Here is a 24,265-nt window from a genome sequence, read left to right as displayed (position 1 = left end):
TCCGGTGGTGACATTAGCAAGGCAGAGCGCCCGGAGGGCAGGGCCACAAGTGACAGAAGGCGGGGACTGACCTGAGTAAAGACAAGTCTTCTGTTGGTGGGTGGAGCTACCGCCCGCAAGGGGCGGGGCCGCTTCGAGACCTGGAGGAGGCGAGGCTTCTGCTGACAGAGGGCGGGGCTTCCGAGCCGGCCGGGGCGGGGATTCTGTTGACAGAGGGGCGGGGCGGTTCCCTACCTCCCCGTGCGCCAATCCAGAGGGTAGAGACCCGGGTCGAACCCCAGGGGAGCAGCCGGGTCCGTGAGTAGAGAGCCTGGCGCGGAGCGGGGTGGGGGCGCGCGGACGGCGCGCGCGCGGGAGGGCCCCGCCTCGGCCGGCTCCTTCCCTCCCTCCCCGCCCCCGGTCGGCCGCTGGGGCGCGCGCCTCGCCTCGCACCCCCACCCCCGACCCTCCACGCTCTGCAGGGCCCGCCGAGCTGCCTAGGCCGTGTGCCGGCCCGCCGAGCGGTTCCGGGTGTAGGGTTCACAGGTCAGAGTTGACTCCCTGAAAAGTGCAGCCGGTTTGAAATGCAAGATGGCGGCGGCGGGGCGCTGAGAGGCGCGGCGGCCCCTGCAGGTAGCGGCACGAGCCGACTCCGCCACGAGTGGGCCGGGACGCCCGGGGACTGCGGGTGGGAACCGGCAGCGCAGAGCTCGCGAGCGGCGCGGCGGCCGGGGAAGGCGAGCGCCGCGCGGGCCGGCCGGAGGAGGGCGGCCCCAGGGCTGAGACCCCGGGGGCTGAGCGCGCCGGCGGCGGCGGGCGGCGGGGCGGACCCGGCGCGGGGCGTCCGAGGGGGAGGGACCCGGCCTGCTGGCCCCGGGGGTATCGCCGCCGAGGGACAGACTCCCGAGGGTCCTTCGCGATTTCGGGGTGTCTGCGGCCGTGGAAGGAGCTGCGGGTGGGCTCTGTAGGGGAATATACCAGCCCCGGTCCTTATAAGAGCACCGAACAACTTGGGACTGTTGAGGGGAGTGAAGACGGGGCTTCCGGGGGGGGGGGGTGGTGAGGAGGGGAGAGGAGAGGGCGCCGCACGGACGGAGGACCCCAGCGATGTTAAGGGTCCTAGGGGAGGTCGGAAGGCCTGCCCTGCGGGGGGCCCGTGGCCTCGTGGGGACTGTCTCTCGGAGAGTAAGGAAAGATCGTCTTGCTGGAGCTGAGCGCATTGGCATTGGGGTTGGAGCCCCGGGAAACCTTTCCGGCGAGGTTGTACCCCACTTCGGAGAAGACTGGGCATCCATTTCGGGGTCAGGCCGTTCCCCTCTTCGGGGCAAGACTCAGAATGGAGTCTTTAAGAACTGTATTCCGTTTTGAGGAAGACTGGGAGAAGTTAATTAAAGAGAATGGAGATGTTATCCGTCCCTTTCAGAAGGGAGACTGAGAGGCCGACCGGGGACTCCTCCGAGCCTTGGGGCCTAACGGGAACCATCTCCCAATCTTGGCGGGGAATGAAGTGCTGGGAAGGAGCTGTGAGGGGAACGGGAGCGGGGTCTAATGGCCGAGAAGACCTCTGGCGGGTGCCCTTTCCCTGTGGATTTACGCCCAAGTTGTAGGTACAGGGACTTGAAATTCTTTGTTTCGTGCATCTCCCTCCACCTCTCCCCTCCGTAGGTAGCAGTAAGAAAAGAGCAAAAGCCCAGAGGAGGAGAAGGTTCCGTTTGATATCCTTAGTTTAGGTTGGCGAAGGAACAAGCTCTGGCAAGGCTTCAGTGAAAGACTCAGGGGAGGGGAAGTGGGAAGCGGGGAAAGGGGTGGATAGAGGAGGGATACAGGATAGAGATGGGGCAGAGTGGGAATTCTGCGGCGCTTTTCTATCACACCCCGGAGCTGAAGAAACACATGAGGAGGAGCTGATCTTTTGCGGGGTGGGGGTGGGGGTGGGGAGGGGGGTGGTAAAGAAAGGGTGGTAGTTTGTAATGTGATTAGGTTGGGATTCCATGTAACTTGAAAGGAAAAAAGCAGTTCTCTTGGAGGCCAAGAGGACAACAGAAAAGGGGGGGGGGCGGAAATCAGAGGATTGGAAAATACAGGGTTCACAGTTAGGAAGAAGCAGTCTTCCCTCCAGGAACAGTGCCTGTTTGTGGGTTTGGAGTGTGAGTGTGTGTGTGTGTGTGTGTGTGTGTGTGTGTACGTGCCTACATAAGTGCACCTTTAGATTTGTTGGTATTGGTCATTGTTTCTTAGTCTTTGTCTGAAAGCTTCAACTGGTGTTATATGGTGTTAGGTGAATTACCTTTGTTTCTGAAAAATTACCCCCCAAAAGTCATTTGTTCTTATGCCAACAGTGAGGATGAATGAACGTTGTTTCTCACAGGGATGTTGGCCTCAGTATATCCATAGATTTTTAAAAATTTTCTCAAGTAGCAATTCTGACTCTTGATTTCAAGCAAAAGAAATGTGGGCGCTGTGAAAGACAGTAACGCATAACAGGATGTAAAAGGGCCTTCACGAATGTTTTTCCCCCCTTAATCTGTCCCTCCTTGCTCTAAGCATTTTAGGGCAAAGCTGATTAATCTTGTGCAAAATGCAAAATAAAATGTAAAATCTTATGGTCTTTCAATATGGAATTGGTAGAATTTCACTTATCAGTGAATCTTTGTAGAAGTACGTCTTCAAATGCTCTATTTCATGATCGCGAATAAAATGAGAAAAAAAGAAAGTAAGACTTGGATAACTGATGACAGCTGTGATTCATACAGGTTTTTTGAACCATTCTAGTATTTTTAAGAGCCTTAACGTCTGTCAGGGAAATGGCTTCTCAAACACATTTCAAGTATAAACTAGTTGAGAGCTGTGCATTTGGAGTATTATTATACATGTGAGCTGTTCTTTGGTGTCCCCAAAGTGCATGTAGCTCTAGTTTTGTATTCAGTTCTGAACAGATGAGGCTGGATGAACCAGAGTGGCACTGATGCCAGATGGTTTGAAAATATGCTAGGATTGAAAACATAAATGCGCTTGTGCTGGTGAGCACTCATTAGTAGTAGATGTCTCTCCCTTATAGTGAGCTTGTTATGTCCCTGGATTTGGAGGACTGTCCATTGATGATTTCACAATTATTTCACCTTCGATGATACTTACAGGGTTTTTTTTTTTCAATAAATGTGAATAAAGTTTTATGTTATTTATTTTTATTTTTATTTTTTAACATTTATTTATTTTTGAGACAGAGACAGAGCATGAGCAGGGGAGGGTCAGAGAGAGAGGGAGACACAGAATCCGAAACAGGCTCCAGGCTCTGAGCTGTCAGCACAGAGCCCGACGCGAGGCTCGAACTCACGGACCGCGAGATCATGACCTGAGCCGAAGTCGGACACCCAACCGACTGAGCCACCCAGGCGCCCCAAGTTTTATGTTATTTTATTAATGAACTTAATAGCATAGGTGAGGTGGCTCATTTTGCAGTTTCTCCCTTTTTTATTATATTTTACATTAAGACTGAAAGGTGATGTAATAATGTATTTGTTTTCTTCCTTATAATGTTAATTGGGCACAAAAATAGGTTATTTGGGACTTAGTTTGACGTAAATCATGGTTTTATATTTAAATGGAAGTACTCTTAAAATTACTAAAGTGATTACAAATGCAGCTGAGGAAATAACCTTTTTATGTACATTGCATCATTGTGGATTTGGGCTCAAGAGACTCTACTTATTTGAATATTAGCCATGTTAAAACTTCAGTGCCTAAGCTAGGTTTTAATCTAATATCATATTCATTAATTCATGGAGGTATTTGGAAATATCTATTGCATTGTTTATGGTAGTAGCTAGTAGCCAGTGTAGCACATTCACTTTTACATCTAAATTTTTTCTAACCTAAAATCCTTCTAAATCATCCTATGTAATCTCAGAAGTAATTTAAATTACACTTAATTGAAGGGGGGAAAAAAAAACCCTGTGCTGATAGCCTTTGAATAATAGCCGATGTTTCCATAATATTACTGATCTGTTTTATCGTATCCTTGTTGCTCTGATATATTTGTGGTTGTGAGTGACCAAATTTGCCTGACTGAGGCTGCTGATTTAGATTATTCATCAGGATATACATGTGAGTTTACATTTTGGAGACCTGTATTTCATACAGATAATTTTTAAAGTAAATATTTATGTAAATTTTTAGGTAGTTGCCAGGTTTTGGTCTTAAAGGATGCTGAATTTTTGTAGCTTATATAATCAATATTCTATGATGCATTCAAGAGATACAAAAATATATACCTTTGATCTAAACAAATATGATGATGTACTTTAAAAAAGAAGTTTTATGAGCAGTTTAAGAATGACATTCAAGGCAGTCAGAATTTTTATGAAGGATGTTTGTTTTCAGTTTTTAGATTTTTAAAAAATAATATTTTCAAAATCTAAAACATCAAAACATTAAAGTAATAGACATAACATATTTATCATTTTAAGTAAAAGAACTTTGTCATTAAATTTTAGTGATTTCATATTTCCTATGGGATTTCTGACTCCCTTTTCTCCCTTTCTAAAGGCCTTTCTTTCTCTTTTTTGTTTGGTTCTTGTGAGGAATGAAAAGAGATGGAAAGATTTTGATATTTCTGAGTACTTCACTCATAATGATGTTTTTCTTCTATATTTAGTCTATTCCCTTTTACCTTCCAATATTGTCAAAAAGAATTGTGTTAAAACTTTACTGGGCGTGGACTGTCCTGGAGAGTGAGGGCATGGTGAGGACAGAACAATTTCTCTTCATGAGAAATTCTACAGTTAGATGATTTATATCAGAGCTTTGTTAGTTCTGTGAAACACCTTTTAAAATGAGTCATATATTAATGATTGTCCTTGAAGCTAAGGTCAGAGAAAGTATGTGTATGTTGGAGTGGGGGGTATAAAATTATGATTGATTAATGTCTATCTGTTAAAGCCAACTTGTAGCATTGCTAAATATGCTCAAAGGTATGAAATGGAAATAAAATTGATTGATTGTTGCCTAAACTTTTAAAATATTTCATAATGTTTTGGGGCACCTGGGTGGCTCAGTCAATTGAGCGTCCAACTCGATTTAAGCTCTGGTCAGGATCCCAGGGTCATGGGATCGAGCCCCAAGTTGGGCTCTGCACTGAGCAGGGAGCCTCCTTGGGATTCTTTCTCTCTCTCCCCCTTCCTCCCTCCCTCCCTGTCTCTCTCTCTAAAATAAAAATAATAATAATAAACTATTTTATAATGTTTCAACATTTAGCATGGTTTGTGCAAAGACTTCCTCTGTTGTGTAACTTAAAATAAACACCTTAAATAAAAGTCAGAAAAATGTGGGTGCCTGGGTGGCTCTGTCATTAAGCATCTGACTTTGGCTCAGGTTCATGAGTTTGAGTCCCACATCGGGCGACCTCAAGCAAGCTCAGGGGGAACTCGAGCCCCGCTTCAGGTAAAACACAAGCCGTGCTTCAGGTGAGCCCTGCTCGTCTCTCTCTCTCTGCCCCTCGCTCACTTGCACCCTCTCTCTTCAAAAATAAATAAATAAATGTCAGAAAAATGTAATTGTGGACTTACTGAGTGCCAGGAGATATTCCAAACTCTTTACATATGTTATTTTATTTTTTAATTTTATTGTTTTAGGGTTTATTTATTTTTGAGAGAAAGAGAGGGACAGAGTGCAAGCAGGGAAGGGGCAGAGAGAGAGAGGGACGCACAGAATCTGAAGCAGGCTCCAAGCTCTGAGCTGTCAGCACCGAGCCCAATGTGGGGCTCAAACTCACAGAGTGCAAGATCGTGACCTGAGCCAAAGTCAGACGCTTAACTGACTGAGCCACCCAGGCACCCCTACATGTGTCATTTTAAATACATGTTCATAGAGACCCATTTTAAATGAGGGGCATTGGCATAGACGGGCTAAGTCACTTGTCTAAGGCCACCCAGCTAGTAAGTGACATAGCTGAGATTTGAACCCATGCAGTCTGGTTCCAAAGCCCAAGCTCTTCGTCTTTGTTTGCAGTCCATCTTCTGCCAAAACAACTGATCTGTTTTCTTGTATAACGTATACGGCTAAGATGACTTCTTTAGTTTTTGAAGTTCATTCTAATCTTAAAATTGTTAAAGTTACTTTGAGTTAGAGTGAAGTGTTCTAAAATAATCCCAGTACCAGGAACTGAAATAACGTCAGGCAAGTATGCTTTTCATCCAGAAGTATGGCGGAGCTCATTTGTTGCTCCTCTAGTTGCCTTGTGCCTTCACGTGTCTCAGCAGCTCTTCTCAAGAGACTCTTATTCAGTAAAACGTCTTGTACTTACTGTGTGATTTAAGAATGAGTTCAAATAGGTTACCAATTTCCTATATTATTAATAATTCATTTTGGAAAATAGCTTCCCCTCTTTGGCAGCTGTTTCCTATCTTCTCTTCTAGTCCACATCCTGTATATGGATGGCTCAGGAGTTTCCAAACAAGGAGATACCAGGAAATGAAACTGTAAAATCCCAGGCTGCAGATAACAGGATGTTCCAGTGGGCCTACCAGGAAAATGCTCTTTTGCTTTTCATGAAAATAGTCTAACTATTCAGCCTAAGCTTTAACTTAACCTAGAAATATTTTACTAAAGGGTTGGTGTATTTCCATTATTTCTTGAGAGCCTCTTGATGAACGTGTATATAATAACATATGGAATCAAAGAATAAGTTATTTGGAGGAAATAATCTTCCTTAATAGTTATTCACTGTGGTTTATGGGGTTTCGGTGCTTCAAGACAACAACAAAAATGCTTCAACCCTTCAGAAGCACTATTTACTGTTATTTGTTAAAAGAAGCAATTATAGCTCTTATTAAATTTTCCTTATTGGTTTAAGTGCTCCAAATAATACACCACAACATTTTTGGACACATATCTCAATTTCGGCAGATGATTTTCAGTTTGTTTGATTGTACAGTCTGATGCTTCACAACACACTGATTGAAAGCCATTTGGTAGTAGCTTTCTTGCAAAAATGAAACACAGATCAGTCTATTACATACCACATGCTTTGGGGTAGAGTACCACTAATTTATTTAAGTTGTACTGGCTTGTTGCCAGCTTAATAATCCACCCCATTCCAATTATTACATAGTAAAATAGGATTCAAGTATCAGTGGGTTTATTGTGTGAATATGTAAACATACACTTCCTCCCACCTCTTAGTTTAACTAAATTGTCTTTCATAACTTGTGTACTAATATTTTACAATTCCCAATTTCTTCACCTCAGTTTTTATATTATAGCCTGCATATATTCACATTTTGAAAATTTTTTATTGAAAATAGTATAATAGTGAAAATAGTATATGACTTGGTTGTTTTATATAATATAAATAGAATTTTGGAAAATGTTTTAAATTTTGTGTTTCTTACTGATATTGGGTTTGGCATTTAAATGATTCTTTTACAATTTCTATGAGGAAATTAATTTTTTTCAAAATTATATTTATTTTTAAAAAGCCAAGGCATAACCTTTAAAGTCCTAAGACTGAATTATATCTAGGATGATAAAGTGATATTATTATTATTTTTTTTTTTTTGTAGGAGATGGCAGATAGGTACTTCAGACCTGTTGGCAATGATGGCCTGAGCTAAACACCTAATTTGAAGGGACACTGTCCTTGTCAAAGAACAGAATGCTGAGGAAGCTATGGCAAGTATGTGTTTCATTGTTTGGGTATGATAAAACTCATATTCTGAATAATGCTCACTTTAGATTCCATGATACTATATTTGCCTAACGTTTTAAAAGCTTTTCTTAAAAAAGCAGCAGACTTAGTCTTGACACTTTGTTAAGAAATGTACTTTCAAGCTTTAAAAATAAAGGCGTATCGGCTGCATTAATTTCAAAGAAAACAGCATCACACTTCATGATAGTGTGGTGGTATATTAATAATTGATTTTTCGACTAATTGCTGAAATACACTGTACCTGGTGCTGTGGTAACAGTGGCAAACAAGTCAAATTAAGGTTGCGAGGGCAGAGACCTTTAGTGTAGGGAAATTGATTTAGAAATTTTACCTTTTTTTTTTTTTTGCCTATATCCAGAAAAATGCTTCAAGACTTACAAGATCAGTTCCTGAAAATATACTTACGATATATAATCTATTAATAATAGTTAATTATAATATAAAAATTAGGATATTGATGATTAAATACTTTGTTTTAGGTGAAGCATGCCAGTTTTTAAATATTTGAATATATTTATACGTAATCACTTTTATATTTTATTTGCCTGACATAAATTGGCTTTTATAACAAGCATTAGATTACATACTATAGTGCTGAAATATTTACACATTATTCCAATTGTCATTTTAGATGATTTCAGAAAGTACTAGGAAAGATTCCATAACTATTAATGTGGTGGTTCAACTTTCATTTTTTAAAAATTGATAGAGTCCTTAGAAGTTGACATTACCAATACTAATTACTGTTGTCTTTCAAAGTATTTTTTATAACTAAATGATTATAACCTGAGTGAAACAGGTAACATTTTATTTTATAAATGGGGAAGGTAACAGATAGATGAATGCTTTTTCAGCCTCTCAGTGATAATCTCACTTGCAATCAAGAATAGCATTCTTATGTTACATTGCCTATGAAAGACTTGTTAACACACCTCCTTGAGAAAATTAGGGAAAAACTATTTGCAGCAAAAAATTACTTTGGGGTACTACTATAAACTTTAATAATAAATACAGGAGATTCCACCATAGTACTTACTTGTATATCACTCTCAATATGTTATATACCTACCTAATGCCACAGAAGGTAGAAAACCAGGATATTGGAGACCGTTCTTTGCATTTAATGTTTGTTTATTTTTGAGAATGAGAGAGAACACTCAGGAGCAGGGGAGGGGTACAGAGAGTGGGAGACACAGAATCCAAAGCAGGCTCCAGGCTCTGAGCTGTCAACATAGAGCCCAATGTGGGGCTCAAACCCACAAACTGTGAGATCTTGACGTGAGCTGAAGTCGGACCCCCAACGGACTGAGCCACGTTTGTGACCCAGCAGAGACCTTTCAAAAAGACATTTCACTCCTTAAATATGGGGTCAGAGCTTGCAAAGAGAAATTTATCCAGCTTGAAATCTTCTTTTAATCTTTAGCATTTTTAAGGTTGGCTTTCTCAGGTGGAAAAAAACAGAGAAGATGGAGTTTCTAAACCCTTAAGCCTTAGTTTAGCATTAGCAAAAGGATCTTCTTAAATTAGATGATCTTTGGCTAATTTCTTAGATGCTTCCATTTTTATCACATTCACTCCTGTCTATATTCACCTTAATACTTGAATTTTGATTGTCTTGAGACCATATTGGCAATTTTCTTGAGATTTATCTCTTAGGTAATGATTCTAGGTTACCGTAATTCTCAAAAACATTTGCTGTGGGTACAGATTTGGGTTGTCAGATTTCTCATTTAATATTTTTTAGGAACTTGAGCATTGTTTCTAAATGCTCAAGTGCATAGAGGCCAAAATTGTTTTCCTTTTTTTAATTAAAAAAAGCATCCTCAGGGCACCTGGGTGGCTCAGTTGGTTAAGCATCCAGCTTCGGGTCAGGTCATGACCTCGCAGTCCATGAGTTGGAGCCCTGTGTCAGGCTCTGCTAACAGCTCAGATACCGGAGCCTGCTTCGTTCGGATTCTCTGTCTCCCTCTTTCTTTCTCCCTCCCCCATTCATGCTTTGTCTCTCTCAGTCTCTGAAAAATGAATAAATGTTTTAAGAAAAAAAGCATCCTTTTTTTTTTAACAAAGTGAATATTTGTTTTAATCCCATTACTCTTTTTTTTTGTCTTTTCAAATTTTTATTTAAATTCTAGTTAGTTATACTCTATTATTCTTTATTCCTATTATTATTTCAGGCATTCTGTGATTTGGGTGGATTTGTAACTTTTAGTTTGAATATAAACATGTAAAAATAAGTATTTTCAGCTGGCTAAACAGAACTGTGACTCAGAGAGTAAGAAGTGAAACTAAATAGAATACAGAGTTCTAAGAATTCTCAGTATAGGTATGAATACATATCCCAAAGGAGTCTCAGTTTATATTTTAGCTACCCTGAGAACAGTTTTTAGTTAGTACCAACTCAAAACTAACATAATCCCTAAAAATTATAAGTACTCATATTTGACTTAGAATTGGTATAAAAAATAGTTTTTATTCACATAAAATACCAGTATAACATGCTCTTGTGGCTAACTAGCAAAATAAATTATTATCTATTAATCATTTAATTTGAAGTACAAGACAGCCAAAAAAATAGAGGCATGGAAATTCAGTATAGTTCTGCTTAACTATAAAAATTTTTAGGCTTTTTTGTAGCACTAAGCATAGAATTTAAAACAATCTACTATTTATAGTAGATTACATTGAGAACTTATTTTTTAATCTCTTTAAAAATGTAGAGCACCATTAAAGTACAGTTTTCTCCTGGAACGGAAAAATAATTATTCTAAGTTCAGATTTGCATTTGCTATTTTTACAAGAACACTTTTCTCCTGAGTTTCACTGCAGGACTAATTCTGCGAATGAGTATGTCTCCCTTGTTTCATTCTTAACGCAGTCCAATATTTAGACATGTACTATTCATATGTAAAACTGATTTGTTACAACAGAATTATACATGTTGGTAAATGTTTGTTGAATATTCACTGCTATATTTTAATAAATAGGATGTTTTATATTTGAGTTGTTTTAATATTCTAGTGACTAAGGTAATGTTATTGGTAAGGATTTTACCATTGGAAATAATCTATAAAATAAGTCAGATGTTCTTTATAACTTTATAACTCCTCTATAAATGAGTGTTAAAGGTCCCCTCCGCCCCCAGCAAATATTATTGAGGCCTTGATAGGCAATGTGTTGGGCCCTGGGGATATAGTGGAGAACTGCGTGGACATTCTTCTTGACCATGTAGGAACTGCTGGTAGAACTGTCTCAGTTTTTATACACTGATAAAATGAATTTTGCTTTCATTAAATGCTTTCCTGTAAGGAAACATTGTCATAATTATTTTGATGAGCGAAGAATCATGAATTGTGTGAGAAGTAGCCTACCCTCAGCAGAAGAGCCAGGATGCAGATAAAACCATGGAAATTGGCTTGGCCTAGATCCATATGCTGCAGACTCCGAGTGTTCTTGAGGGCTCTGAGAACTAGTTTGATTTTTCAGGCCATGGAGAAGCAGCTCCCAAAAATGTCTGGGTGTTATACATACTCAGGGATTTCTGCTTCCCTGAAAAAAACCTTTATGTAGCCCATGTTTTTGCCATAGAAAGGGAACTTTGTTTCCAGCTGCAGACAAGGGACCACCAAAATATCCTAGCCTGTTTGCAATTTTAAGGCCTTGAAATTAGTGTTTGTTGCATTTTCCAATAGAGCAATATTATAACAACAGTAAAATTTGTGAATAGCACACATAAAAATTTCACCCATAATCTCATGTGAAAATTTCATTTCTTTATATTCTCATCTAGTTTTTGTCCATATACATACCTATTTTCCCATAGTTATTTTCTAATTAATATGCAAATTTTGTTCTGATCTTTAAAAATTGTAACAGTAAATGGATAAATATTTTTTCATATTCCTTAATTACTCTTGATTACCATTTTTAAGGGCAGTGTAACAGTTAATTGATCGTGTTTGGTGTTTGTTTTGTTGTTTTTGGGTTTTTGTTTTTTTTTTTACCATTTTTCTACTGAAAAGTTAATTGAAAATAGCTTTCAAGTATAATTATATCTACAGTGCTGAATGCATTTAAAGCATATTTTTTTATTTTATTGGCAATCTTCATTTTGTGCTTAAATTGCAAAGCCACCTAGCTAGCTACTCAGTTGTGCAACTGAACTCTACTCTCCTTTACAGGTAAATAGTGCAAGTTTCCCCAAATTGATTTTGAGTTCTGTTGTTAGCTGACCTTCAAGTAGAGGATGACTCTCAGCTAATAGCAATTTCTATATGACAGTTTTCCTGTCTCAGCCCTATTGCACTTTAATGATAAAAGGAGATAAATTGGAACCACACCAAAGATATTTTCCTTCTGTCTTTTTACCCTTTCTGCTTTTCATTCAATTTGTGTGCCTTGTCAGCTGATTATGTTACTTGAAAGAGAGAAAGGGAATAATACTAAATAAATGGTATTTCTTCATCTCCCAAAAGAATTTTTCAGAGACTGGAAAATAGCATTAATTAGGCACCTACCGTGTATCACAGTGTGTGAAGCACTTATTCAATCAGCCTCTGAGGTAGATGGCACCATTCTTATTTTCTCCAGGGTAGCCTTTTCTGCTGCTTTTCTAGAAGCCTCCTGCAATGTGCCCATAGAGTTTCTGATACTTCCTCTCTCATTGCATTGATCACAGTTATTTTAAGTAATTTTTACTGCCTGTTTTTCTTGCTCGACTGCTCATATCTGACACACCAGAGGCAGTCTGTCTTGATCGTCACTTTACTGTAGTGCCAACACAGGGCCTGGCTCATGGTTGACGTTCAGCAAATAGGTGTTGAGTGAATTTGTTGAATTGAAGAATCTTGGTTTTATGGGTGAGAAAACTGAGGTTGATACTGAGTAACTTTTCCAGTCACTGAACTACTGAGTGACAGAGGAGACTCCAGAACGTGGTTTTGTCTTATATCACAGAGCCTCTGTGAATTTATTCCTTTGGGCCTGGGTTTCTTCTGTCATAAAAGTGGGGCATTTGTACTGAGTTCCCTGCTTCCCTGAAAATTATGACCTTATAATCAGTACCATGAGGATGCCTTTGTTTGTGCTTTGGTCTATTTTTGAGCTATATACATTATAGTAAAATTGAGCCATTGGACCACATCTTGAGGATCTTTTGGGAACTTTCAGTCTCCCTTTAGAAATATGTTAAACAATATAGCGACTCTGGTTTTGTTAGGAAAATGTAAGCGAACAGTTTTCAGGAATACAGTGGAAAGAGAGAGTATTTTTCAGGTCTGTGTAGTTGGGTATATAAGTAACCTGAGCTTGAGGCAGTCTTAAATGCCCAAGATGATCAGGTTTGAGTCTTTTGCTTTACTGAAGACTTTATTTAAAAAAAATTTTTTTTTTTTTATTTTTTTTTTTCAACGCTTTTTATTTATTTTTGGGACAGAGAGAGACACAGCATGAGCAGGGGAGGGGCAGAGAGAGAGCGAGACACAGAATGTGAAGCAGGCTCCAGGCTCTGAGCTGTCAGCACAGAGCCCAACACGGGGCTTGAACTCACGAACCGCAAGATCATGACCTGAGCTGAAGTTGGACGCTCAACGGACTGAACCACCCAGGCGCCCCTATTTTAAATTTTTTTAACGTTTATTTATTTTTGAGAGAGAGAGAGACAGAGCGCGAATGCAAGAGAGGCAGAGAGAGAGGGAAACACAGAATCCAAAGCAGGCTGCAGGCTCTGAGCTGTCAGCACAGGGCCCAACACAGGGCTCAAACTCATGAACCACAAGGCCATGACCTGAGCTGAAGTCAGACGCTTAACCAACTGAGCCACCCAGGTGCCGCCTGAAGACTTTATTTCAAAAAGCTTCTCTTTTAAGTAGCTTGTTTAAGGTTACATTGCCAAGACCAATGCTTTCAAAGGACAAAGCACAACTGTGCATATACATCATTAGATTGTAAAATAATGTGTGAACATTTTGTAATTTTATGACTTTATCAAAAAATATTTAAGCTTTTAAAATTTGTTTATATCTGCTTAAATTCTTATGAATTTAAGAGTGAGCTATAAGGAAGAGAAATAAAAATAGTAATTTGGCTAATTCCTATTTTTAAGCTACATAAAATGAAAAGTAAGCAGTTTAACCTAAGACCTAGAGAGCCAGAACAATAAGGGGATCTTAGCTCCTCAAGTTTCCCTTCTGTATCTCTTATTAGTACTGGCTACTCTGTTTTAGCCCTGAGTGCCCAGGCCCTGCCTTCCACAGGGAAACAACCTGAAGGACACATTAAATTCACATTAGTTTTCAAATTTCACGGCTCAGCAGTGGTAAACTGAGAAGGATTTTTTGGTGACACCCATACATTGTCTTGAAAGTGTTTAAGTTTTTAAGGTACAGGCTTTCAAACACATCTCAGAACCTATCAGAGGTGCAAGTAGGGCTTATGGGATCCATGGGATGGGGTCAGGAAGTAGTTTAGCCTCTGCTTCTCCAGCCAGGCAGCTGTTTATTTGTCCGTTTTGCCCCAGGGCTTCTCCTAGAATTTTGTTTGAAGAAAGGGCTTCCCTGCTTACAACAAAAAGTTTGAAAACCATCACTAAGGAAAGGTAGGTCCAGAAAAAAAAAACAAAAAACAAAAAAAACTCCACCTTTCCATCTTTGATTTGTAACTCTTAGTATATACCCATTTAAATATAATCTGAGATTCTGGGAGAATAACAGTTACAAAATAGCTTACTCCCCTGCCTTTCAGCAGTTCTCCCTCACTGCCAAAAATGTGGGTTTTGCTCATTTGTTACTCTTCCACTTACTGCAGGCTAGTTGAGGAAATACCTCTTCCTAATGACAAAAAATAATCAAACAGCTATTCTAGCACTTGAACGAAATAGTTCAAATCCTACTGAATTGCATAGGAGAGATGGCATTAGTTGAGTTTATAACATTCAGTTAAGAAATAGTTTTAAATATCAGTGACTTCTTTATATTCCCTTAGAAATCAAAGGCATTTTCCAGAGTAAAAAAACTAACAACAACAAAAAAGACACCTTTGAGAATAGGGATTCTTTGAGAATAGGATACTATTATTACTAAGCTGGTGCTTTACTTAATTTATTTTTTTATTTTAGAGCAGGGGAGAGGGACAGAGAGAGAGAGAATCTTAAGCAGGCTCCACATCCAGTGCAGAGCCCCACACAGGGCTTGATCTCATGACTGTGATATCATGACCTGAGCTGGAATCAAAAGTCAGATGCTCAAGTGACTGAGCCACCCAGGCTCCCTGCTTTTTATTTTATAATATTGGAAGTCTGGGCACGAGGGGTATTTAGGCCAACTTTCCGTCTGTTGCTTGGATCCATCAAATGGATATGTAGTATGTACTTGAATAACCCCAGTGCAGAGGATCTTGCCACCTTCAAAGGCAGGGCATTCTCTCTTTGGACAGTTCTGTTTCCTAAAAAGTTTTCTTCTTTTACTGAGTCAGTATATCTCCTCAGACAGACCAGGTTTTGCTTTATAATCTTTGAAGTAAACTTTTTCTCCTCAGTTCAGCTAGGAAAAGGATTATACTAGTGAATGAAAATAGTTCTTGAGGTAGAGAGTAAATGAGACCGCTTAACTCATTTCCATTTTCATTTAGTTTAGACTTAAGCACACCACCTTTCATTGAGGTAGCATTAAAATTGTATTTTAGGGGCACCTGGCTCCGTCAGTTAAGTGTCCTACTTCAGCTCAGGTCGTGATCTCACAGTTCCTGAATTTGAGCCCTGCATCAGGCTCTGTGCTGTCAGCACAGAGCCCCTTTTGACTCCTCTGTCTCCCTCTCTCTTTGCTCCTCCTGTGCACTTTCTCTCTCTGTCTCTGTCTCTCTCTCAAAAATAAGAGAGAGATGTTTAACGTTTAATAAACATTAAAAAATTTTATTTTAGGGGCGCCTGGGTGGCTCAGTCGGTTGAACGTCCGACTTCGGCTCAGGTCATGATCTCGCAGTCTGTGAATTCGAGCCCTGCGTTGGGCTCTGTGCTGACAGCTCAGTGCCTGGAGCCTGCTTCAGATTCTGTGTCTCCCTGTCTCTCTGCCCCTCCCCTGCTCATGCTCTGTCTCTCTCTCTCTCTCTCTGTGTCAAAAATAAGTAAACATTAAAAAAAATTAAAAAAAAAATTTTTTAAATATTTGGGTAGAAAATTATTAAAATGTATGTATATGAGCATAATTCACTTTTTCTTGATGAGTCACGGTCATTCTTGTAAATTTCAGCTGCTGTTCTCTGTGGTGATATTCTCTGGGCATGTTGAGTTTCATAGGACTATTTTCCTATTTGTTCTAGTTCAAGTTAAAAAACGTTTTGTGAGTCCCTACTTCTAGGCTTCTTGTATGCAAAGGGGATGCAGAAATAAATGAGAAGTCAGCCAAGATAGTTGAGCTGGGAGAGCATTAGATTGAAGATATAAAGGTTCTTGGAAGAATGAGACACAAACTTCTAGTAAGGAGAGCAGGAGTACGGAGAGGTTGGAGGACAGAAATGTAACACTCCTCTGCCACAACACAGTAAGTGCTAGACCAAACGATAAACCGAGGAGGAGATCGGGCCAAGTTAAAGGGAGAAGGTGATCTAGAAGACAAGATCATCACACCACATTCACAAACAAGGGTCCTGGCCTAAGGAACAGCCTTCACTGTGTGTCCCTGGAACAGCAGTTGTGTCTACTGTGCCCAAAGCATCAGGCAATAGGAGTCAGCAGAGAGATGGAAGAAAATCGAGATCGAGGCCAAGTTGTGGTAAGAACTACATGTGGCTTAAGGAGGTTGGACTTCATTCTTTTGACATTGGGGAAACTTTAAGTCAGGGGACTGATATGATCAGATACGTTTTATAAATTCTGGTAGCATTGTGAAGAATGATTAAGAATAATGTTTCTGAAACTATGATCATTCGTATCCGTCTTTGCTGCTTTTGTCATACTTGGCCATGCTACTGGAATGATAAAACAAACCAGTGGGAGGAAGAAAGCGTAACTGATGGATTGAATTTCATATACACTTAATGCCAGAGTCTCTGAGTACCTGTGACTGCTTTTTATAGTTTTAAAGTTCCTCCTTTAGTAACAGCTTATCATTTCACATTGATAACAGTGTGCTTACCAAAGCAGAGTCTTCTCCTACTTCCCTTTTATTATAGAGCTGGCTGAAAAATCCAAGCAACAAGCCTGGGGGCTGACCATTAGTATAGTACGTGACCTTCAGTGAGTTGGCTTGGAATAATCCTCCTTAGAGGACTTTTTTCCTGGTTCCAGTCTTATTCTAGATCTTTATAACAGAGCTATCCAACAACTTCGTATAAGTGAAATATAACTGCAATTTGTTTAAAAGATCATAATCACGCATTTGAAACATTTTTAAATTTATTTTAATGTAGGTGATTGGAGTTGTGCTTCAAAAAGTTCAGCAGTCCAACAGTATTTTATCTGCCAACGATAAGCTCTTTACTTGATTGCACCATGAAAAAGCTGCTAATGAAACTTGTTGAACACAAAAATGGACTTGAAGAACCAAAAGCCATTGTTTTCAAATGAAGAATTCTGAACAGTTTTAAGCTTCAGTGCTTTTTAATCACCACTGAGATTTTGCTCATAACATCAGAATGGCAAGCAGGCGAAAATCCACAACACCCTGCATGGTCCTTGCCAGTGAGCAAGATCCAGACCTTGAGTTGATATCAGATTTGGATGACGGTCCTCCTGTACTTACACCTGTAGACAACACCAGGGCAGAGAGTATCTCAAGCGATGAAGAAGTTCATGAATCTGTGGATTCTGACAATCAGCAAAATAAAAAAGTTGAAGGTGGCTATGAATGTAAATATTGTACTTTTCAAACCCCAGATCTAAATATGTTTACTTTTCATGTGGATTCAGAACATCCCAACGTAGTGCTAAACTCATCCTATGTTTGTGTCGAATGCAATTTTCTTACCAAAAGGTATGATGCACTTTCTGAGCATAATCTGAAATATCACCCAGGAGAGGAGAATTTTAAGTTGACTATGGTGAAACGAAATAACCAGACAATCTTTGAACAGACAATAAATGATCTGACCTTTGATGGGAGTTTTGTTAAAGAGGAGAACTCAGAGCAAGCTGAACCAACAGAAGTCTCTTCAGGAATATCTATCAGTAAAACTCCAATTATGAAAATGATGAAGAATAAAGTAGAGACCAAACGGATCACAGTTCACCACAACTCAGTGGAGGATGTTCCTGAAGACAAAGAGAATGAAATCAAACCGGATCGTGAAGAAACTGTGGAAAATCCAAGTTCTTCGGCTTCTGAATCTAACACGAGCACTTCCGTTGCGAACAGAATACATCCAGGTGCTGCCAGCACCGTCGTGACGCCAGCAGCGGTTCTTCCTGGGTTAGCACAGGTGATAACCGCCGTCTCGGCCCAGCAGAATTCCAATCTGATTCCCAAAGTCTTAATCCCTGTTAATAGCATTCCTACCTACAATGCTGCATTGGATAACAACCCCCTTTTGCTTAACACCTACAACAAATTCCCTTACCCGACAATGTCAGAAATTACTGTTCTCTCTGCTCAAGCAAAATACACAGAGGAACAGATCAAGATATGGTTTTCAGCCCAACGCCTAAAACATGGTGTCAGCTGGACTCCTGAGGAAGTAGAGGAGGCGAGAAGAAAACAATTCAACGGAACAGTACACACTGTACCTCAGACCATAACTGTTATTCCCACCCACATTTCCACAGGGAGTAACGGTTTACCATCCATTTTACAGACATGCCAAATAGTTGGTCAGCCAGGTCTGGTCCTTACACAAGTGGCGGGAACAAACACCCTGCCGGTGACAGCACCTATAGCCTTGACAGTGGCAGGGGTTCCGAATCAAACAAATGTGCAAAAGAGTCAGGCACCTGCCGCGCAGCCCGTTGCAGAGACAAAGCCGGCGACGGCAGCCGCTCCCCCTCCTCAGCTTGTCAAACATGAAAGCGCCGTGGCCAACCCTGATTCGTTCGGCATTCGGGCAAAAAAGACGAAAGAGCAACTGGCAGAACTGAAAGTTAGCTACCTTAAAAATCAGTTTCCCCACGATTCAGAAATTCTCAGACTTATGAAGATCACAGGCCTGACTAAAGGAGAGATTAAAAAATGGTTTAGCGACACAAGGTACAACCAGAGAAATTCAAAGAGTAACCAGTGCTTGCATCTCAACAACGATTCCTCCGCCACGATCGTCATAGACTCCAGCGACGAAACCGCGGAATCCCCAACCGTTGTCACTTCACAGCCCAAACAGTCCTGGAATCCTTTTCCAGACTTTACTCCCCAGAAGTTTAAAGAGAAGACTGCAGAGCAGCTTCGTGCTCTTCAGGCAAGTTTTCTCAACAGCTCCGCACTTACAGATGAAGAATTAAATAGGTTAAGAGCGCAAACCAAACTTACCAGAAGGGAGATTGACGCTTGGTTTACAGAGAAGAAGAAATCAAAAGCTTTAAAGGAAGAGAAAATGGAAATAGAGGAAAGTAATGCAGGTAGTTCCAAAGAAGAAGCTGGAGAAGCTTCTCCCAGAGATGAATCTGGTGCACCTAAGCCCGGGAGTACAGGCAAGGTGTGTAAAAAAACACCCGAGCAGTTGCACATGCTTAAAAGTGCATTTGTCCGAACGCAGTGGCCGTCACCAGAGGAGTATGACAAGCTGGCTGAAGAAAGCGGGCTTGCGAGAACAGACATAGTTAGTTGGTTTGGGGACACCCGTTATGCTTGGAAAAATGGAAACTTAAAATGGTACTATTACTATCAAAGCGCCAATTCGAGTAGTGTCAATGGCCTGTCTTCCCTAAGGAAAAGGGGGAGAGGGAGGCCCAAAGGAAGGGGAAGAGGAAGACCGCGCGGGCGGCCGAGAGGGAGCAAGAGGATGAACAACTGGGACAGGGGGCCATCACTCATAAAATTTAAAACTGGAACTGCAATACTTAAGGATTATTACCTGAAGCACAAATTTCTTAACGAGCAAGACCTTGACGAACTTGTTAACAAATCACATATGGGCTACGAGCAGGTCAGAGAGTGGTTTGCAGAAAGACAGAGAAGATCAGAGTTAGGAATAGAATTATTTGAGGAAAATGAGGAGGAAGATGAAGTCATCGATGATCAGGAAGAGGACGAAGAAGAAACCGATGATAGTGACACTTGGGAACCCCCACGACATGTGAAGCGGAAGCTTTCTAAATCAGATGACTGACATGTAAGTTTTTAATCTGAGCGTACATTCGTCAACCACATACCTTTAGAATAGTTGCCTCGTACCTGACAACGTTCATTTTTGATAGTTTTTTTTTTTTTTCTAAAATGGTTTTTATTTTAGCTAAGAAGATGACCAGGGGACATGACTGTAGCCAAGAGATACATGATTATTATGTGTAGTTTGATTATTATGATTGTTAGGTTTATTATGTAGAGTTTAATGCTGCTTTAATTACTTACTTTTTACATGAAATGTTTTTTTACTTTGTCTTAAGGGAAAGTTGCCCATTCTCAGAGAAGGGAGATGGGGCAGCGGGGAGGGGGGGGTGGATTCACAAATACTAAAGATAACTAAAATGTATTGCTTGCAACCCTCCTTCACTAAAGCTTCATTTTTTGCCTATTTAAGGAAAGAATTCAAAAACGAAAACTAAAAAGAAGGGGAAAAGTATACCGAAGGAAAGACTTACCACAGGGGTGAGGATTGCTCAGTTTTAGGAAACTAGGTGAAAATGGGTATCTTTTTTTATTCATTGTATTGCCCCCAAACTATTAGGTTTTTAACTATAGTTTAACATGCTTTATGTGTTAAAATTATTCAGTAATTTTTCTCTTGAAAGCCAAAGGTCTGTTTTAGGCTCTATGTAAATTCACATTTGCTTAGATGGCATCTGTTTTTGAAAACTGTGATATAAATTATTTCTGTCTCAGAGATCAAAAGGTAAATAACAGATTTGATATTAAATTAACTCAGTTGCGTAAAGTATCTTTTCACTCTTTGATATAAAACAAACCTGCTACCAGCAGAAACACTGTATTTGGTTAAAAATGTATCTCTTGTTATAAAAGCACAAGTAAATATGCTTTAAATCTGAAGGTTTGGCATGTTCCTTAAATTTTAATTCATAGATTGAGTTAATTAAAATTCCACTGTAGTTGCAAATCAGATACCGGATTCAGAGTTAGGATTTCAATTCTTAATACTTCTGGAATTCAATAGCATAGTTCTGTTCTTTCCTACTCTCTGTATTGGAGTATTCCAGGATCAAATTTACACTTTTTTTGAGAACAGTGCACTTGTCACGAAATGTTTGTGTATGTCTATCAGTAGTCCCAAACCACCTTATTATCAGAAGTCACTGCGCTGTTCTCACACAGTAAAGGAGGCAATAAGGCATAGACCCTCATTATCATATGAGCATATTTACTTACTTCCTTAGCTTTTTGCATCCCTACCCCATCCTCTGCTTTTATGCTCTGTTATTCTGCCAGCTATTTCCTTAATTCTTCCATGTCTTCCTCCCTGGCTTTATTTATTTGCTAAGCAATTATTTATAGAGAGCTTAATATGTACCAGGCACCTTTTTTACTGCTTAGCAGCCCTCTTCCAAGTTTTCTTTCTGTTAACACTTTTTTTTTGCAGGCAGAAAAACAGATGAAACTCAAAATGCACCTATTTTATATTATTTTTTTAACGCACCTGTCTTAGAATAAAGCCTCGCTCCGGGTTGTAAGCATAATGTAAGTCACCAGCAGTTGAACAGTTTTTGCAGGTTTACTCTGTGTGCAGCCCTCTGCTTCCTACTGTCAGAAATTTTCAGGACAGGCTTTCTTCTGACCCAGATGCATAAAATATTTTTAACAGGCATTTTTTATTATTGCTAAACACAAGAATTCTCACTTGGCCAAGATGAAAGCAAGAAATGCGTTGCTGCAGTGAATTGTCATTGCGGCTGTTGTAACCTCAGCAGTGATTCTGTAGAGAGCGCCGATCTTCCAAAAACAATAGGAACTTTTTTGTACAGTTTGGTTTGACTTTAAGTTAGTGTAGATAATTCTCATGTTCTATTGATACTCTAATGGATACTGTGGTCAGAAAATTCATACAAAGCCACCGTTTTCAAAATATTATATATAATAGACATGTACTTTCATGGTACATATTCAGGCATGCCTTTTAAAATATTAAGTTGAAAATTATGAAACACATTAACTAACAAGTTATTGTTGGCTTAGCAAAATACTTTTTCCTCTTATAAAAGGATTCACCATGAGTTTCCTCTAAATAGCTATTTCTCCATTTAAGTATGGCTCAGTTTACCAAAAATAAGTAACCAAAACTTCCAAAATAGTTATTGCAGAAAGTGAGATACATTTAATATGTTTTGCACAAGCCAGCCTTGTATATAAATAGAAAAAAAATACAAGAGCCTTTAGATTTCAGTCTTTTTACTACAAATACTGACAATGAGGAGCGCCTGGGTGGCTCAGTCACTTAAGCGTCTGACTCTTGATTTCCACTCAGGTCATGATCTCACGGTTGTGAGTTTGAGCCCCATGTCAGGCTCTGTGCTGACCATGGAGCCTGCTTGGGATTCTCTCTCTCTGTCTCTGTCTCTCTCTGCCCCTCCCCTGCGTGTGCACACACTCTCTCTCTCTCAAAATATATGTTAGTTAATTTAAAAAAAACAAATACTGAAAATGAAATATATACTTCCTACTAATAATTTTTTAATAAATCATTACATATAGGTGAAAATGTCTATATGCAGAATATATACATAGGAGTTGTTCACAAAATCTAGTGCTTTATATAAGATGTATATAGCAAGTGATTTCTGTATTAATAAGCGAATACAGAGGATGTATTTTCATGGCTAATTTGTATAATTTTTGTTTCTAAAGTGGTAAACATTAAAATATTGTTTTCTTTAAAATTTTAGTTTTTTATTATGTTTTTCTTTTATAGCTGCCTAAAATGTTGGATGAGAATCAATTCTTCACCGCAAGATGTCTGATTTACTGTGAATGGGCCCAAACTTTGATGACACTGAAAACGTTTTGGGGCATACACATTCTCAAAAGATAGGATCCAGTGCCCAAAAGAAATGGAACTTAATGTTGTGCCAAAGTTAAACTACTGCATTTGGCGGAAGTTCTGCAATGTAAATAGAACACTAATTAAAAAAAAAAACTTGTAAAAATTCAAATTTTAATATAGTACATTTTTATTCTGATATGATGGAGACGTTCTGATTCTTAGACTTTCTGAGGGGGTTTAATGACCACTAGAGCTTGTCCTCATCTTTTGTCCAGGTTAATACTGTATGTCTAGTGAGATGGGCCTTACTGCCTGTATTCTTTGATACGTGATTAAGCTTATAGCTTTGAGTGACCAAACATTTTACAGAGTAAAAATTATTAGAAACGGGAAAAAAAAGAACCTGATTTATTTCTATGTCTTATTTATCAGGCCTTGCACTAAGATTAAAATTTGTACGTGGGCTTATACCATTTTAATGTAAAACAGCCGATTGACACGCGTTGGAACCATTAAGATCTTGTGGTATCTTTGGCCCTTAATGATTGGATCTTTAATTGAACACATTCGTAGATACCACTCTTACTCTGTAATACTCTGTTCATTTTTTTCATTAGAAGCTGAATTTGCTTTGTAGTAAACTGAAGATAATCAGTATTGAAGGAAAAGAAAATGGCATAAGAATTTGAATAGGGTGAAACTCTGAAATAAATATTTTACCAAAAATGTGAAGAAGTACCATGTAGTAAATATATACTTAGTGTTTTCTTACAATCATATAGAAAACAGAAATGTTTGTACAGGTATCCGATCAGAATTTTCAAGAATTATCTTTCAGTGAAATTCTACTGTACGTAGCAATTTCAGTGAATAGAGAAAAAATTCTGAACTGATCATAATGAGTTAAAGGTTAGCTTTTCACTTATGAATTATGGGAGTGTTAACTGTTAACTCTTGCCATATCAGGAGACTGAAAATTCATACTAACTTATAAACTTTGTAAAGACAGGTGCTGTTCATTCATGTTGAGAAGGACCCTTTTTTTGTGACTATAGGATCATTTTTCAAACTGTGCTTTCTTCATAGAAAAATGTTCAGTTTAATTAGCTCTGCATTTGAAAACGTTTTTCTGAATGACCGGATGTAGTGGGCTTGGCCAGTTTCTTTTGTCTAATTTAATGAATAATATTAAGCTCTTGTTTTTACCTAAATGTTTGTCAGCTAATGAAATGTTATGAAAAAGCCTTGAATATGCATGCTGCTTTCATTTTTATAAACTTTTTATTTTTTAACTATAGCTTTATTAGTAATTCCAAAATGCTGCAATGTAGCTGATTTCTTCACTCAGACAGCTGGCTTCGTGGGTGGCTTTTTCATACTACTGTTAACTTTTTTAAGAAGAAGCAATGTAAAGACTGTAACAATTTAATGCACTAAACTGTTCTTTCTTTTACACATTTAAAAACTTCTTAAAGCACTCTGTATTATAATGATTAAATTGCTCCCTTTTTTAAA

At 39.3% G+C, this 24,265-nt stretch overlaps 1 protein-coding gene across 5 annotated transcripts; it reads left to right on the top strand.

Annotated features, from left to right (window-relative positions):
* The first annotated feature begins 341 nt into the window (after window positions 1-341).
* ZHX1 (zinc fingers and homeoboxes 1) lies at window positions 342-24,265 on the top strand. Of its 5 annotated transcripts, none has more exons than XR_006212898.1 (5): window positions 342-612; window positions 7,539-7,651; window positions 17,084-19,930; window positions 20,339-20,406; window positions 22,679-24,265. XR_006212898.1 is itself a non-coding variant. In XM_042973042.1 (5 exons), exon 4 carries the CDS (start codon window positions 17,309-17,311, stop codon window positions 19,925-19,927), a length of 2,619 nt encoding a protein of 872 aa, XP_042828976.1. In that variant the 5' UTR covers window positions 343-612; window positions 7,539-7,651; window positions 16,217-16,446; window positions 17,084-17,308; the 3' UTR covers window positions 19,928-19,930; window positions 22,679-24,265. The 5 variants fall into 5 exon arrangements, 3 of the variants coding, with proteins under 3 accessions (XP_042828976.1, XP_042828974.1, XP_042828977.1); XR_006212897.1 differs by having other exon boundaries at window positions 20,339-20,435; XM_042973042.1 differs by lacking the exon at window positions 20,339-20,406 and adding an exon at window positions 16,217-16,446 and having other exon boundaries at window positions 343-612.

This window comes from Panthera tigris, chromosome F2 (genome assembly GCF_018350195.1).
Source record: "Panthera tigris isolate Pti1 chromosome F2, P.tigris_Pti1_mat1.1, whole genome shotgun sequence".
Lineage (NCBI taxonomy): Eukaryota > Metazoa > Chordata > Mammalia > Carnivora > Felidae > Panthera > Panthera tigris.
The sequence above is the reverse complement of the archived record's forward strand: the minus strand, read 5'-3'. Positions and strand labels throughout refer to the sequence as shown.